The sequence below is a fragment of the Lathamus discolor genome, chromosome 2 (assembly GCF_037157495.1).
Source record: "Lathamus discolor isolate bLatDis1 chromosome 2, bLatDis1.hap1, whole genome shotgun sequence".
Lineage (NCBI taxonomy): Eukaryota > Metazoa > Chordata > Aves > Psittaciformes > Psittacidae > Lathamus > Lathamus discolor.
The window spans coordinates 160,294,904-160,309,262 of NC_088885.1; the positions used below are offsets into that span (position 1 = coordinate 160,294,904).

Consider the following 14,359-nt stretch of genomic DNA (forward strand, 5'->3'; position numbering starts at 1 on the left):
TCTGTCATCCCTTCCTCGCTTCCCATTGGATGACGGCTGGCGGGAGCTAGAGGTTCGCGCTGTCGCCGCTCTATAAGGCACGGGGGGCTCCGGGCGGCCACGTCTACCCCGGCCCCGGCCACGGCCACGTCTACCCCGGACCCGGACCCGGACCCGGACCCGGACCCGGACCCGGACCCGGACCCGGACCCGGACCCGGACCCGGACCCGGACCCGGACCCGGACCCGGACCCGGACCCGGACCCGGACCCGAGCCCCATGGAGCGGCTGCGGGAGCTGAGGGCGCTGCTGAAGCGATGGGAAGCGGAGTTCGTGCGGGAGCGGAGGAGGAAACCCGGGCAGGTACGAGAGGGGGGTAAGGGGGGTGATGGGGGGGTAATGGGGGGTGATGAAGGGGTAAGGGGGGGTGATGGGGGGTGATGGAGGGGTGATGGGGGGTGATGGAGGGTGATGGAGGGGTGATGGAGGGATAAGGGGGGGGTGATGGAGGGGTAAGGGGGGATAAGGGGGGGGGTGATGGAGGGGTAAGGGGGGGTGATGGAGGGGTAATGGGGGGTGATGGAGGAGTAAGGGGGGGGTGATGGAGGGGTAATGGGTGGATTGATATTAGATGGATAATGGATAATACATGGATAGCGGATAGATAATGGAGGAATATTGGATGGAGGGATAATGGAGAGATAATGAATGGATAATGGATGATGGGTGGATGGAGGATGGGTGGATGGATGGATGACGGATGGATGGAAGATGGATGGATGAATGATGGGTGGATGGATGGATGATGGATGGATGATGGATGGGTGGGTGGATGGATGGATGGAAGATGGGTGGATGGATGGGTGCATGGAAGGATGGATGGGTGGGTGGATGGATGGATGATGGATGGATGGGTGGGTGGATGGATGGATGGGTGCATGGATGGACTGGATGAGCTTAAAGCTCTTTTCCAACCTCATTGATTCCATGACATCACCGGAGAATGGAGATCCCGGGGTCAGGCACGAGCGTACCACCACCCAAATCCCATTCTATACAGCCATGGAATGCTTTGGGTTGGAAAGGACCTTCACGCTCACCCGCTTCCAACCCACCTTCCACTGGAGCAGGGTGCTCCAAGCCCCTTGTTTCCAACCTGGATTCCCACTTAACCCCCCCCCCCAAACCAGCAGAGAAGCTTCCCTTCCCCTCATTCCCAGCAGCAGCAAACGGGACCAATCCATTCCATGGCATCCAAGAATGATTCCTGATGTGATTCCTGATGTGTTTCCTTTGCAGGCCGACATCGCGGCAGCTCCAGAGGACACCAGGCGTGAGTGCGACCATGGGGTTGTGGGTGCTGCATGGGTGCAGGTGCCCGGTTGGATCCTGGAGGAGAGAAAGCTCCTTAAGGAGAGACCTGAGAGCAGCTCCGGTGCCTAAAGGGGCTGCAGGGAACATGGAGAAGGGCTTGGGACAAGGGATGCAGGGATGGGATGGGGAGGAACGGCTCCAACTGGAAGAGGGAAGAGTTGGATGGGATGTTGGGATGAAGTTCATCACCATGAGGGTGCTGGGACACTGGGAGGGGTGGAACGGAGAAGCTCTGGATCACTGGAACTGATCCAGGCCAGGCTGGACGGGGCTTGGAGCAATGGGGCTTTGGACAAGGGATGCAGGGATGGGATGGGGAGGAACGGCTCCAACTGGAAGGGGGAAGAGTTGGATGGGACCTTGGGAAGCTCTTCCCCATGAGGGTGGTTGATGGAAGGGGTTGAAGGGCGAAGCTTGGGATGCTCCATCCCTGCTCAAGGCCAGGTTGGACACAAGGGGGCTTGGAGCAAGCTGCTCCAGTGGACGGGGTCCCTGCCCGTGGTTGGAGCTGGAGGAGCTTTAAGGTCCCTTCCAGCCCATTCCATGATTCCATGGTGACCTCTTCCAGGGCTTTACAAGGAATACAGGATGCTGAAGCAGCAGGGAGTGCAATCGGATCCTGCCCAGCCCAGCCCCTCCGGCCAATCAGCAGCTCCGGAGCCTCCAGCCACAGAGCAGGTACTGGAGAAACCAACCCCTGCGCTCAGGAAAATCCCATGGGATGCTCTCTTCATCCCAAATGCTCTTCCTGTGGCCAAAAGATGGGATCAGAGGAGCTGCTTCCCCTGCTCCCGTCTCCTTCGGGGTGCATCGGAGCTCATCTCCACGACAGAATTCCATGGGTTTGCGGGGAAAGGTTTGGACTTGAGACGTTTTGGGATGGATCCGTTGGGATCGAGCGTTCCCGGTGTCCTTGCAGGTGCCCGACTCTGGCTGTTGGGGCTCCCACCTCAACCGGCAGCCGAAGGCGCCGCGCCAGAGCCGCCGCGTGCCCGAGGCCTCGGTGCAATACTATGGCATGAAGCTGAAATCCAAGCTGGGAGCTGCTGGCAAGGTCAGGATTGGTCATGGATCGAGGCTGGAGCTGCTTCGGAGCCTCTTCTTGCTCTTGGGGACCCCAAAACCATGGCCCCTGCCTTCTAAAGGGGGGAGCAAAGGGTGGGAGCTGCCGGTGGGCACCGCGGAAGCTCCCGGTTGCTTTGGCTGGGGAATGTTTTGGAGGAGGATCTGAGGCCTCTTTCTCCTTCCCTTCGTGCACAGGAGACCCCCCTGACCCCACGGAGGACCCCGGCCCCCAGGAAGAGCCCGCTTGTTCCTAAGCTCCGCAAGGATCAGGGCCCAACCGCGGCGCCGATGGAGCCTTTCCTAAGGGAAGAAGCCAAAGCCGAAGATCTCCTCCTCCCTCGCTCGGTGGCGGGGCTGGCCCCGCTCATCCTGGCTGCGGGATCGAAGCCTTCCCAAGCTCCCCAAGCCAGGAAGAGATTCCAGGAGCTGAAGGAGACGCTGGCGCAGACCCTGGGCTCGCTGGATCCTGCCTGGCTCCAGAGGTGCCAAGGGGCACCCATGGGTGAAGAGACAAAGCCGGGGCCCACTCAAAAGGAGGAGGAGCAAGGAGAAGGCGTTTGTGCCCCCCCGAAGCAGGAGGAAGGAGGGGGAGATTCCAATAGGAAAAGGCCACGTGGAGCAGAGGAGGGACAGGAGGCTCCGGCAAAGCTCCGGCGCTGCCACCGAGGCTCGGCCAAGGGAGCGGTTGGTGCTGGCAATGGGGGGAGGAAGGAGAAGAAGAAGAGCGAAGAGGAGGAAGAAGAGGAGAAGGAAGAGCAGGAGGAGCTCAGGAAGGTGATGGAGCCCTTGGAAAACCTCCTGGGAGAGGTGGAGGAGGAGGAGGAGGAGAAGCCCAGATGCACCCGCAAAGTCATCGCTGCCAGGTAGGAGCCATCGGATGCTGTCCCAGGGTCCGGCTTCATCCAGCTCCAAGCACGGGCAGGGACCGCTGCCACCGGAGCAGGATGCTCCGAGCCCTTGTGTCCAACCTGGCCTTGAGCACTGCCAGGGATGGGGCAGCCCCAGCTCCTCCATTCAATCCATTCCTGTGTCCCAGCACCCTCACAGTGAAGAACTTCCCAAGATCCCATCTAATTCCTCCCGCTTCCAGTTGGAGCCGTTCCTCCCCATCCCATCCCTGCATCCCTTGTCCCAAGCCCCTCTCCAGCTTTCCTGCAGCCCCTTTAGGCACTGGAGCTGCTCTCAGGTCTCCCCTTCAGGTTCCTTCTCTTCTCCAGGCTGCCCCAGCCCAGCTCCCTCAGCCTGGCTCCAGAGCCAGGGATGCTCCAGCTGGAGCATCCCTGCCCCTGCAGCATCTCCATGCCCCTCCTTGCCCTCAATCCAGCAGCTCCACATCCCTTTGTGTCGGAGAAAGGGGTTTCCTTTTATCCTGGTTTTCTTCTGCCCTCATCCCTGTGCTCCTTCCCCCCTGCCCCTGAGCATCATCACCACCTTTGGGCCCCCCGGCAAGGACCAAACAATGGGGCGATACCTCCTTCGGAGCCCTCTTTGGGGGCACTTGAAGGGGGGCTCTGGTGGCTCCTGGGTTCCTTCCCCTCTTCTCTCCTTGCAGAGCGTTTCCAAGGAGCAGAGGGAATTTTGTCCGGCTCAACCTGCGGAGTCGATCCCACGTCCGAGGCTTTGCCCTGCGAGGGCATCGCCTCCGCAAGCAGGTAAAGCCCCAGCGTTCCTTTGGGATCCTTCGTGCGCATGGAATCCCTTGGGATCGTATCCCAACGCCGTTGCTCCATAGGCTTTGGGGAGTTCTGGGTATCTGGGGGGGTTCCAGAAGACCGGAGGGAAGGTTGATGGTCACCCCCATGTCCCAGAATGGGGAAGCGATCGGCCCATCAGTCTCACTGGAAGGTTCTGGAGTGAATCCTAGGGGATATCCTAAGGGAAACCAGGGATGCGATTGGGAGGTGGGTCACGGATTGGGAGGTGGAAACACGGATTTGCCATAGACGACAACCCCATCGCCTTCTGCAAACCTCGTGAGGGTCAAGAGCACCTGAGGAGCCTGGAGGTGCGTGGGTCCGTGCGATGCATCCATGGCTCCTGAGGGTGGATGAAGGGGCCGCAATGGAGTTCCTGATGGCTGGAAAAGGGGAAGCAGAACCCCCGTTGTATGAAGGAAGACCCAGGGGACTACCGAGCACTCGGTCTCACCTTGGTGCCCAGCGGGATCACGGAGCAGATCCGCTTGGAAACCCCGGATATCCAATGGGATCGACCGCGGCTTTATCGATGCTCAAGGTAGAAGCGTGACGTGGGCTGGTCCTGCCTTGCAGATGTGGAAGCAGAAGTGGCAGAAGAAGGCAGGATGGTTCGGAGGAGGCGGATCCATGGACCGGAGCTCGGACGTCTGCTTCCGTTGTGGTGGGACAGGACACTGGGCATCGGCGTGCCGAGGTGATCATGGAATCATGGGATGGGATGGGATCATCCAGTTCCACTGGAGAAGGATGCTCCAAGCCCTTGTGTCCAACCTGGCCTTGAGCACTGCCAGGGATGGGGCAGCCGCAGCTTCTCCATTCAATCCATGCCCGTGTCCCAGCACCCTCACGGTGAAGAACTTCCCAAGATCCCATCTATCTCCCCCCTCTCCCATTGGAAGCCCTTCCTCCTCATCCCATCCCTGCATCCCTTGTCCCAAGCCCCTCTCCATGTTTCCTGCAGCCCCTTTAGGCACTGGAAGCTGCTCCAAGCTCTGGAGCTTCTCCTTTCCAGGCTCTCCTCCCTGGATGCTGGATTATGGGATCGGTTTGGCAAATCCATGAGCCACGTTCGGATCCCTGGTGGGAAGCTCCAGTTGGGTTTTCCCACCTCCCTGTGGCTTCCCTCCGCTGTTTCCTTAGGGGTTTTTAGGGATAACTCCTGGAAGCGGATGGAATGATGAGGCTGCTGCCTCCCGTGGATGTAAGTAAAGGAAAGGCCCGTTTCCCAGCAGGAGCTGCCAGAGAGGTGGAGAAGAGCGGCCCTGCTCCTGAGGAAGAGGAGGAGGAGGAGGAAGCTCCATTGCCCACGTTGGAGGAGGTGGCTCGTAGGACCAACACCTTCTGCCCAGAGCTCTGTGGTGAGGCCCTGGCCCTTGGCTTTGCGATGAACCCATGGAGACCTGGAATGGTTTCCTTTATCCCGGAGGGATCTACCTGGGCTTTGGGCATGATGCTGGGATGGGTGTGCTCCAGGAGCACCAGGCTCCTGGTGGTGGGGTTGGAACCACCGCCTGCAGCTCCCAGCTGCTGTCTTCCAACCCCAGCAGAGAGCGGAGGCAGCAACGTGGGAAGATCCAATGGGATTTTGGAGGCGAGCGCTCCTCGGGATGGTTGGAGGCCGGCGTACGAGCCCCCGGCTCCACCAGCGCCCATGGAGCCCCTCTACAGCCTCGGAGCGGAGGGGAAGGTGCGAGGTAGGGCACCAAGGGATGCTCCGGCCGTGGTGGGGTAGGTTGGGACCTCTGGTCCTCCCCTAAGCACGTGCGGTCCCCTACAGAGACCCCAAAGGAGGTGCTGGAAGCTCTGAGGGCTTTGGGCTACAGCTCCTTCCGGCCCGGCCAGGAGGTGGCCATCATGAGGATCCTCTCCGGTGCGTTTCCTTCCTTCCTTCCTCCTCCTCTTCATCACCCAAGTGGTCGAGGTCGGCCCCAACGCCTTGGTTCTCCTCCCAGGTCTCTCCACCTTGGTGGTGTTGTCCACAGGGATGGGGAAGTCTCTTTGCTACCAGCTCCCCGCTTACCTCTACCACCAGCGCTCCAAGTGCATCACCTTGGTCATCTCCCCTCTGGTGTCCCTCATGGACGATCAGGTCGGAGGTCCCAGTTCTCCCATCCCATCGGGATGCTCATCGGGGAGGTGTCCAAGTGGCCATGGAGCAGTTGGAGGTGACGCGCTTCCCTTCCAGGTCTCAGGGCTTCCCCGGTGCCTGAAGGCCGTCTGCATCCACTCCAACATGCCCAAATCCCAACGGGAAGCAGCCATGGAGAAGGTGAGAAGCTCCGGATCCTCCATGGAGAACCGTGCGTGTGCTCCATGGCCCTAGGAGAGACACCAACGGCGCCGGGTTCCAACCACCCCTGCTCCCATGGGAGCACGTCCCGTTGTGCCGGATGGATCTCCCGGATCCGATGCATCCCATAGGTGATGAAGGGCGAGGTGCAGATCCTGCTGCTGTCCCCGGAAGCTCTGGTTGGCGGCGGTGGATCCGGAGGTGGATTCCTGCCCTCCGCCGACCGGCTGCCACCCGTGGCCTTCGCCTGCATCGATGAAGCCCATTGCGTCTCCGAGTGGTCCCACAACTTCCGGCCCTGCTACCTACGGCTCTGCAAGGTGGGACAAAGGGAGATCCCATCCCCAAAAGCTTGGGAATGCAACCGGAATTCCAACCTTCCCTTCCCTTCCCACCAGGTTCTCCGGGATCGCTTGGGTGTCCGCTGCTTCCTGGGCTTGACGGCGACGGCCACCTTGGCCACGGCGCGGGATGTGGTCCAGCATCTGGGAATCCCACCGGAGGAAGGGATAACGGTGCACTCGGCCGCTGTGCCCCCAAACCTGCTCCTCTCCGTCTCCATGGACAGGAACAGGGATGAGGTAGGGACACGGACCCCTTCTTCCCGGGGGGACCTTCAAACCCTTTGGGATTGGGATTGCCCCATCCCTGGCAGTGCTCGAGGGCCAGGTTGGACACAGGCCTTGGAGCACCCTGCTCCGGTGGAAGGGATCCCTGCCTCTGGAACCGGAGGAGCTTGAAGGTCCTTCCCATCCCAACCCATTCCATGGTTCTCTCCCCCGTGCTCAGGCCCTCATCTCGCTGCTCCGAGGGGAGCGTTTCGGCTCCCTGGACTCCATCATCGTCTACTGCACGCGGCGCGAGGAGACGGCTCGCATCGCGGCGCTCATCCGGACCTGCCTCCAGGGAGTCCCGCTCAGGGAACGGCCCCGAGCTCAGGATCCTGCCCCGGGGAGGAAGGCCAAGGGTAAGTGCACGGCAGCGGGAGACGGAGCCCAGGATAGGTGGATCCCCAAGGGAATAGAGCCCGGAATATCTCACCTGGTGGATCCCCAATGGAATAGAGCCCGGAATATCTCACCTGGTGGATCCCCAATGGAATAGAGCCCGGAATATCTCACGTCGTGGATCCCCGATGGAATAGAGCCCAGAATATCTCACCTGGTGGATCCCCAATGGAATAGAGCCTGGAATATCTCACCTGGTGGATCCCCAATGGAATAGAGCCTGGAATATCTCACCTGGTGGATCCCCAATGGAATAGAGCCCGGAATATCTCACCTGGTGGATCCCCAATGGAATAGAGCCCGGAATATCTCACCTGGTGGATCCCCAATGGAATAGAGCCCAGAATATCTCACCTGGTGGATCCCCAATGGAATAGAGCCCGGAATATCTCACCTGGTGGATCCATGTTGAAATAGAGCCCGGAATATCTCACCTGGTGGATCCCCGATGGAATAGAGCCTGGAATATCTCACCTGGTGGATCCATGTTGAAATAGAGCCCGGAATATCTCACCTGGTGGATCCCCATTGGAATCGAGCCTGGAATATCTCAGCTGGTGGATCCCCAATGGAATATAGAGCCTGGAATATCTCACCTGGTGGATCCATGTTGAAATAGAGCCCGGAATATCTCACCTGGTGGATCCCCATTGGAATCGAGCCTGGAATATCTCAGCTGGTGGATCCCCAATGGAATAGAGCCCGGAATATCTCACTTGGTGGATCCCCAATGGAATAGAGCCCGGAATATCTCACTTGGTGGATCCCCAATGGAATAGAGCCTGGAATATCTCACTTGGTGGATCCATGTTGAAATAGAGCCTGGAATATCTCACCTGGTGGATCCACCTTGGAATAGAGCCCGGAATATCTCACCTGGTGGATCCCCAATGGAATAGAGCCTGGAATATCTCACCTGGTGGATCTATGTTGAAATAGAGCCCGGAATATCTCACCTGGTGGATCCCAAATGGAATAGAGCCTGGAATATCTCACCTGGTGCATCCACCTTGGAATTGGCAATCCATAGGGAACGAGCTGTGCTTGTGGAAGGTTTCTGGCTCCGTTGGCCGCTCGAAGCCTGGTTTTAGTGCTGCTGAGATCGGGTTTAGCCCTCGTTGTCCACCTCCACGGGCTTCCTTCCTTCCCAACCTGTGACCCGGGAGTCTTCCCTCTCCCTGGAACCGCTCGGATCCGGCTTTGTTTGCGCCCGTCCCTCTCCTCCCCATCGATCCCAACCCGGGGCAGGGTCTTCTCCTCACTCCCCCCCCTCATTCCAGCTCCCTTTGGGGGGGTCTCCTGATGGAAACCCCTTCCTCGCACCCCATCCAAGCCTCTCCCCTTCCTTCCTTCCTTCCTTCAGCCAAGAGGAGCCTCCATGCCCGGTGCTCAGTGGCGCTGGCCGATTCCTACCACGCCGGCCTCTCCGCCGCCGAACGTCGCCGCGTCCAGAGCCGCTTCATGAGCGGCCAGCTCCGCGTGGTGGTGGCCACGGTGGCCTTCGGCATGGGGCTGGATAAAGCGGACGTGCGCGGCGTGATCCATTACAACATGCCCAAGAGCTTGGAGGGCTACGTCCAAGAGATCGGCCGCGCCGGGCGGGATGGGGCCGCCGCTCATTGCCACCTCTTCCTGGATGCGGAGGTAACGCCGGATCCCGGGAGCGATCCGGGTTCTCCTTGGCTCTTGGGGTTCTTATGGCCAAGGGTGACCATTGCTCTACCAAGGGGGGGGACCTGCCCGAGCTGCGGCGGCACATCTACGGTGACTCGGTGGACTTTGTCACCGTCAAGAGGCTGGTGCGGAAGGTTTTTGTGCCGTGCAAGTGCCGGGAGCTGCACCGGCAGCACCGAGAGGCCACCGAGGTGAGGGGGAGGCTTCCCGGGGCGATGCGGCACGGAGTGGGGCTTTAGGTGCTGGTGATACGGGGAAGAGAAACCAGCGCCGCGGTGCGAGCTGCCGAGGGGACAGGATGAGGCCGTCGCTGCAGGGCCCAGCGGGGAGTGGCTCCGGGAGGAAGGCGATGGGATGGGATGGGACGGGATGGGGCACGCCTGAGGATGGGATGGGATGGGGAGCACCGGAGGTTGGAATGGGATGGGATGGGACGGGATGGGGAGCACCGGAGGTTGGGATGGGATGGGGCGCGCAGGAGGTTGGGATGGGATGGGGCACGCCAGAGGATGGGATGGGATGGGGAGCACCGGAAGTTGGGATGGGATGGGATGGGGTGCACTGGAGGTTGGGATGGGATGGGACGGGATGGGGTGCACCAGAGGTTGGGATGGGATGGGATGGGGGCGCACAGGAGGATGGGATGGGATGGGATGTGGCGCACAGGAGGTTGGGATGGGATGGGATGGGGGCACACAGGAGGTTGGGATGGGATGGGGAGCACCGGAGGTTGGGATGGGATGGGATGGGGCACGCTGGAGGTTGGGATGGGATGGGGCGCACAGGAGGTTGGGATGGGATGGGACGGGATGGGGTACTCCAGAGGTTGGGATGGGACAGGATGGGGTGCACCGGAGGTTGGGATGGGATGGGGTGCACCGGAGGTTGGGATGGGATGGGATGGGGCACACAGGAGGTTGGGATGGGATGGGACAGGATGGGGTGCACCAGAGGTTGGGATGGGATGAGATGGGATGGGATGAGATGGGGCGCACTGGAGGTTGGGATGGGATGGGATGGGGCGCACCGGAGGTTGGGATGGGATGGGATGAGATGGGATGGGATGGGGCACACAGAAGGTTGGGATGAGGCAGCTCTGGGGGGGTCACATCCTGTGCGAGGACCGCAGCGAGCAATGGCAGAGCCCAGGGCAGAGCCATGGTGGGATGGGGCCGGGAGCCACCCGTGTGCCGGGATGCACCGGGAGGGAGCTGGGGAGGGCTCGGGGGTGCTGGGTGGGGGGAAGCTCCTCAGGTCACCGCTGAGGGGGAGCGCGGAGGGAGAGGCTTTGGGTGGTGGTGGCCACGGTGGGGAGATGGAGAGGAGAAGGCTCCTGAAGGGGAGACCTCAGAGCAGCTCCGGTGCCTGAAGGGGCTGCAGGGAGCCTGGAGAGGGGCTTGGGACAAGGGAGGCAGGGATGGGATGGGCAGGAACGGCTCCAAGTGGAAGAGGGAAGGGATGGATGGGACCTTGGGGTGAAGTTCATCACCATGAGGGTGCTGAGATGCTGGAAGGGTTGGATGGGACCTTGGGCTAAAGTTCATCACCATGAGGGTGGTGGGATGCTGGAAGGGGGTGAATGGGACCTTGGGATGATGTTTTATCACCATGAGGATGCTGGGACACTGAGGGGGTGGAAGGGAGAAGCTGTGGCTGCCCCATCCCTGGCAGTGTTGGATGGGGCTTGGAGCAGGGGTTGGAACTGGCTGAGCTTTGAGGTCCTTTCCAACACAGTCCATGAGTCCATGAAATCCATTGAGGGGAGTGAGGGTGAGGTGAAGGCTCTGGCCAGGAGAGCGATCGGGGTGGTTGGGGTGGTCAGGATGGTTGGGATGGTGAAGATGGTCGGGATGGTCGAGATGATGGGGATGGTTGGGATGGTTGGGATACTCGGGATGCTCGGGATGCTCAGGATGCTCGGGATGCTCAGGATGGTTGGGATGCTCGGGATGGTTGGGATGCTCAGGATGCTCGGGATGGTTGGGATGCTCGGGATGGTTGGGATGCTCGGGATGGTTGGGGTGCTCAGGATGCTCGGGATGGTTGGGATGCTCGGGATGGTTGGGATGTCCTCTCGCCACCTCCATTGCAGGCTGCGGAGGTGGAAGATGCGGAGCTGGCCGAGCTCCTGCAGGAAGAGGTGGGAGAGGAGGAGAGCGGGACAAGGCAGAGCAGGCCCCGCGTGTGCCACAAGCATGAGCGAGCCATCCCCATCCAAGCAACCGTGGAGGCCCTGGACCTGCGGGAGGAAGGTGATGCCCATACCCGGCCCTGGAGCCCCCGGCTCCCTTTGGGATCACCTCCGGCAGCTCCTCAACCTCCTCTCCTGCAGCCATCGAGACCCTCCTGTGCTACCTGGAGCTTCACCCGCGGCGCTGGTTGGAGCTGCTGCCTCCCACCTACTCCTCGTGCCGGCTCCAGTGCTATGGAGGACCCCGGCAGCTCCGGGACGTGGCTCGGAGGTAGGACCCCCCTCGTGGTGACCCCCAGGACCGTTGGGCTGTGCCAATGGGGCTCCAAGCCATGGGGCCAACGTGGTTTCGGTGTCTCCTGCTCCTCAGCTCGCCCCCCGTTGCCGTGGTCCTGGCTCGGGAGCGCCTGGAGGGCAAGGAGCACGTCCAGAGCAGCTCCGTGGCGTTCGACGTGGTCTCCTTGAGCGACTCCATGGGCTGGGAGGTGGTGCTGGTGAAACGGGCCCTGCGCCAGCTCCAGTGGGAGCCGCGGCTGCGCAGAGGTACCGGCGTCGGACGGGGGGGCTTGGGAGGGGATGCAGAGGGTTGGCCTGGTCTTGGTGGGTGCCAGGACTTGGTGGGTGCCAGGACTTGGTGGGCTCCAGGTCCTGGTGGGTGCTAGGACTTGGTGGGTGCTATGTCATGGTGGGCTCCAGGTCTTGGTGGGCTCCAGGTCTTGGTGGGCTCCAGGTCTTGGTGGGCTCCAGGTCTTGGTGAGGGCCAGGACTTGGTGGGCTCCAGGTCTTGGTGAGGGCCAGGACTTGGTGGGCTCCAGGTCTTGGTGAGGGCCAGGACTTTGTGGGCTTCAGGTCTTGGTGAGCCCAGGGTCTTGGTGGGCTCCAGGTCCTGGTGAGGGCCCGGTCTTGATGGGCTCTAGGTCGTGGTAGGCTTCAGGTCTTGGTGAGGGCCAGGACTTGGTGGGATCCAGGTCTTGTTGAGCTCCAAGTCTTGGTGAAGGCCAGGTCTTGGTAGGTGCCAGGTATTCATGGGCCCAGGGTCTTGGTGGGCTCCAAGTCTTGGTGAGGGCTAGGTCTTGATGGGCTTCAGGTCTTGGTGGGCCCTAGGTCTTGGTGGGCTCCAGGTGTTGGTGGGTCTGAGGTCTTGGTGGGTTCCAGGTCTTGATGGTCCCAGGGTCTTGGTGGGCTCCAGGTCTTCATGAGGGCCAGGTCTTGGTGGGCTCCAGGTCTTGGTGAGGGCCAGGTCTTGGTGGCCACCAGGTCATTGTTGGTTCCAACCCTCTCTTGGTGCCTTCAGACGGCGGCCGCAGTGCTGGGAAGAGCGGGGTCCTGGTGGAGTTCGGAGACCTCTCCTTCCACCTCCGCGCCTACGGCGACCTCAGCGACGAGGAGCTGGATTCCGTCTGCGACTTCCTCCACCAGAGAGTGGTGGCCAGGGAGAAGATGGCCCTTGGCCAGCTCCGGGCCTGCTTCCAGACCTTCCAAAGGTGAGTATGGCTGGAGAAGGACCCCAAAACCCTACAGAGCCCTTGCTTTGAGTAGCCCCAGTGGTTGCCCATCCCTCCCACTCTGGGAGGAGGAGGAGGAGGCTGATGCTGGGCTGCAGCGTGGCCTTCCAGACCTATGGCCCTCACCCCGTGGATGAGGAAGAGCGGAGGAGCGCCCGCCTGAAGGCTCTGCTCAGCGACTACTTCGAGAAGGAGCGGCTTGAGCGTGGCCGCGAGGAGGAGGAGGAGGATGAAGGTCTCGATGGTGCCAAAGTGAGCGCATCCCTTTCCCTCTCGGGCCCACGGCTGAGCTTGGGATGAAGGGGGGGGAGGATGGATGCGACCTCCCCCCCGTGTCCCCGTCCTCCTCAGTTGCGGGATTGGGAGAGCCAGATCCGCGCCGATATCCGGCACTTCCTCGACATCCGCCGGGATGAGAAGTTCACGGGCAGAGCCGTCGCCAGGATCTTCCACGGCATCGGTAGGAGAAGGAGAGGTTGGAATTGGGCTCTTCCTGCCTCTTTTTCTCCTCCCGACCGCGCTTTTCCCTGCCTCTTCCCGGCAGGAAGCCCCTGTTTCCCTGCCCAGATCTACGGCCGCGACCGGCGCTTCTGGAGGAGGTATCTGTGCGTGGACTTCCACCAGCTCGCCCGCATGGCCACCGAGGAGATCCTGGCCACCAGGTGAGGGAGGCTTGAGGGACATCACCCACCCCTCGTCCACCCCCTGAGCACCGGATCCTGGTGAGGATGCTGCCAGCACCTCGTGCTTGAAGGACAAGGGGGCATCACCCGAGCCTTGTTCACCCCTTGAGGACCACATCTCAGGGGGGGTTCTGCCTGTCCGGCCTGCTCCGGGCGCTGCCTCCGCTCGGCTTTTCCAGGTTTTATGTGGATTTTAGTCAGGGATGAATAAAACTCATGGATTTGAGCTGCCTCCTGCCCGTGTTCCAATGGTGATGGAGAGGGGATGTTGCCATGGCGATGGAGGGGTGGATGCCATTGCTATGGAGATAAGGGGGTAGGATGCCTGTTGCCATGGAGATAAGGGGATGGATGTCTGTAACCATGGAGATAAGGGGATGGATGTCCATAACCACAGAGATAAGGAGGAGGATGCCCATCACCGTGGAGATAGAGGGGTTGGATGCCCATTGCTATGGAGATAGGGGGGTTGGATGTCCATTGCCATGAAGATATGGGGGTTGGATGTCCATTGCTATGGAGATAGAGGGGTTGGATGTCCATTGCTATGGAGATAGAGGGGTTGGATACCCGTTGCCATGAAGATGAGGGGATGGATGTCCGTAACCATGGAGATAAGGGGATGGATGTCCATAACCACAGAGATAAGGAGGATGCCCATCACCATACAGATAGGGTGTTTGGATGCCTGTTGCCATGGAGATAAGGGGATGGATGTCCATAACCACAGAGATAAGGAGGAGGATGCCCATCCCCATGGAGAGAGGGGTTGGATGCCCATTGCTATGGAGATAAGGGGTTGGATGTCCATTGCCATGAAGATAAGGGGATGGATGTCCATAACCATGGAGATAAGGAGGAGGATGCCCATCACCATGGAGATAGAGGGGTTGG

At 60.8% G+C, this 14,359-nt stretch overlaps 1 protein-coding gene across 6 annotated transcripts; it reads left to right on the top strand.

Annotated features, from left to right (window-relative positions):
* Positions 1-19: 19 nt before the first annotated feature.
* RECQL4 (RecQ like helicase 4) lies at positions 20-13,691 on the top strand. 6 transcript variants are annotated; one of them, XM_065669097.1, is made up of 24 exons: positions 21-342; positions 1,279-1,312; positions 1,922-2,031; positions 2,273-2,407; positions 2,614-3,281; positions 3,971-4,070; positions 4,689-4,809; positions 5,345-5,473; positions 5,660-5,809; positions 5,893-5,985; positions 6,068-6,204; positions 6,301-6,384; positions 6,537-6,725; positions 6,804-6,986; positions 7,195-7,372; positions 8,776-9,056; positions 9,140-9,277; positions 11,179-11,338; positions 11,419-11,548; positions 11,648-11,820; positions 12,572-12,761; positions 12,881-13,034; positions 13,134-13,242; positions 13,327-13,691. In XM_065669097.1, the coding sequence occupies exons 1-24, from the start codon at positions 259-261 to the stop codon at positions 13,446-13,448; spliced, it is 3,852 nt and encodes a 1,283-aa protein (XP_065525169.1). In that variant the 5' UTR covers positions 21-258; the 3' UTR covers positions 13,449-13,691. The 6 variants fall into 6 exon arrangements, with proteins under 6 accessions (XP_065525174.1, XP_065525169.1, XP_065525171.1 ...); XM_065669099.1 differs by having other exon boundaries at positions 5,663-5,809; XM_065669098.1 differs by having other exon boundaries at positions 5,348-5,473.
* Positions 13,692-14,359: the final 668 nt, after the last annotated feature.

Bases quoted from the DNA above. Each gene is read 5' to 3' on its own strand.
- RECQL4 (XM_065669097.1), top strand. From the start codon at position 259: ATGGAGCGGCTGCGGGAGCTGAGGGCGCTGCTGAAGCGATGGGAAGCG. The intron at 5,810-5,892 runs GTAGGGCACCAA...GGTCCCCTACAG, and splicing joins AGCGGAGGGGAAGGTGCGAG to AGACCCCAAAGGAGGTGCTG. The intron at 6,205-6,300 runs GTCGGAGGTCCC...CTTCCCTTCCAG, and splicing joins TGTCCCTCATGGACGATCAG to GTCTCAGGGCTTCCCCGGTG.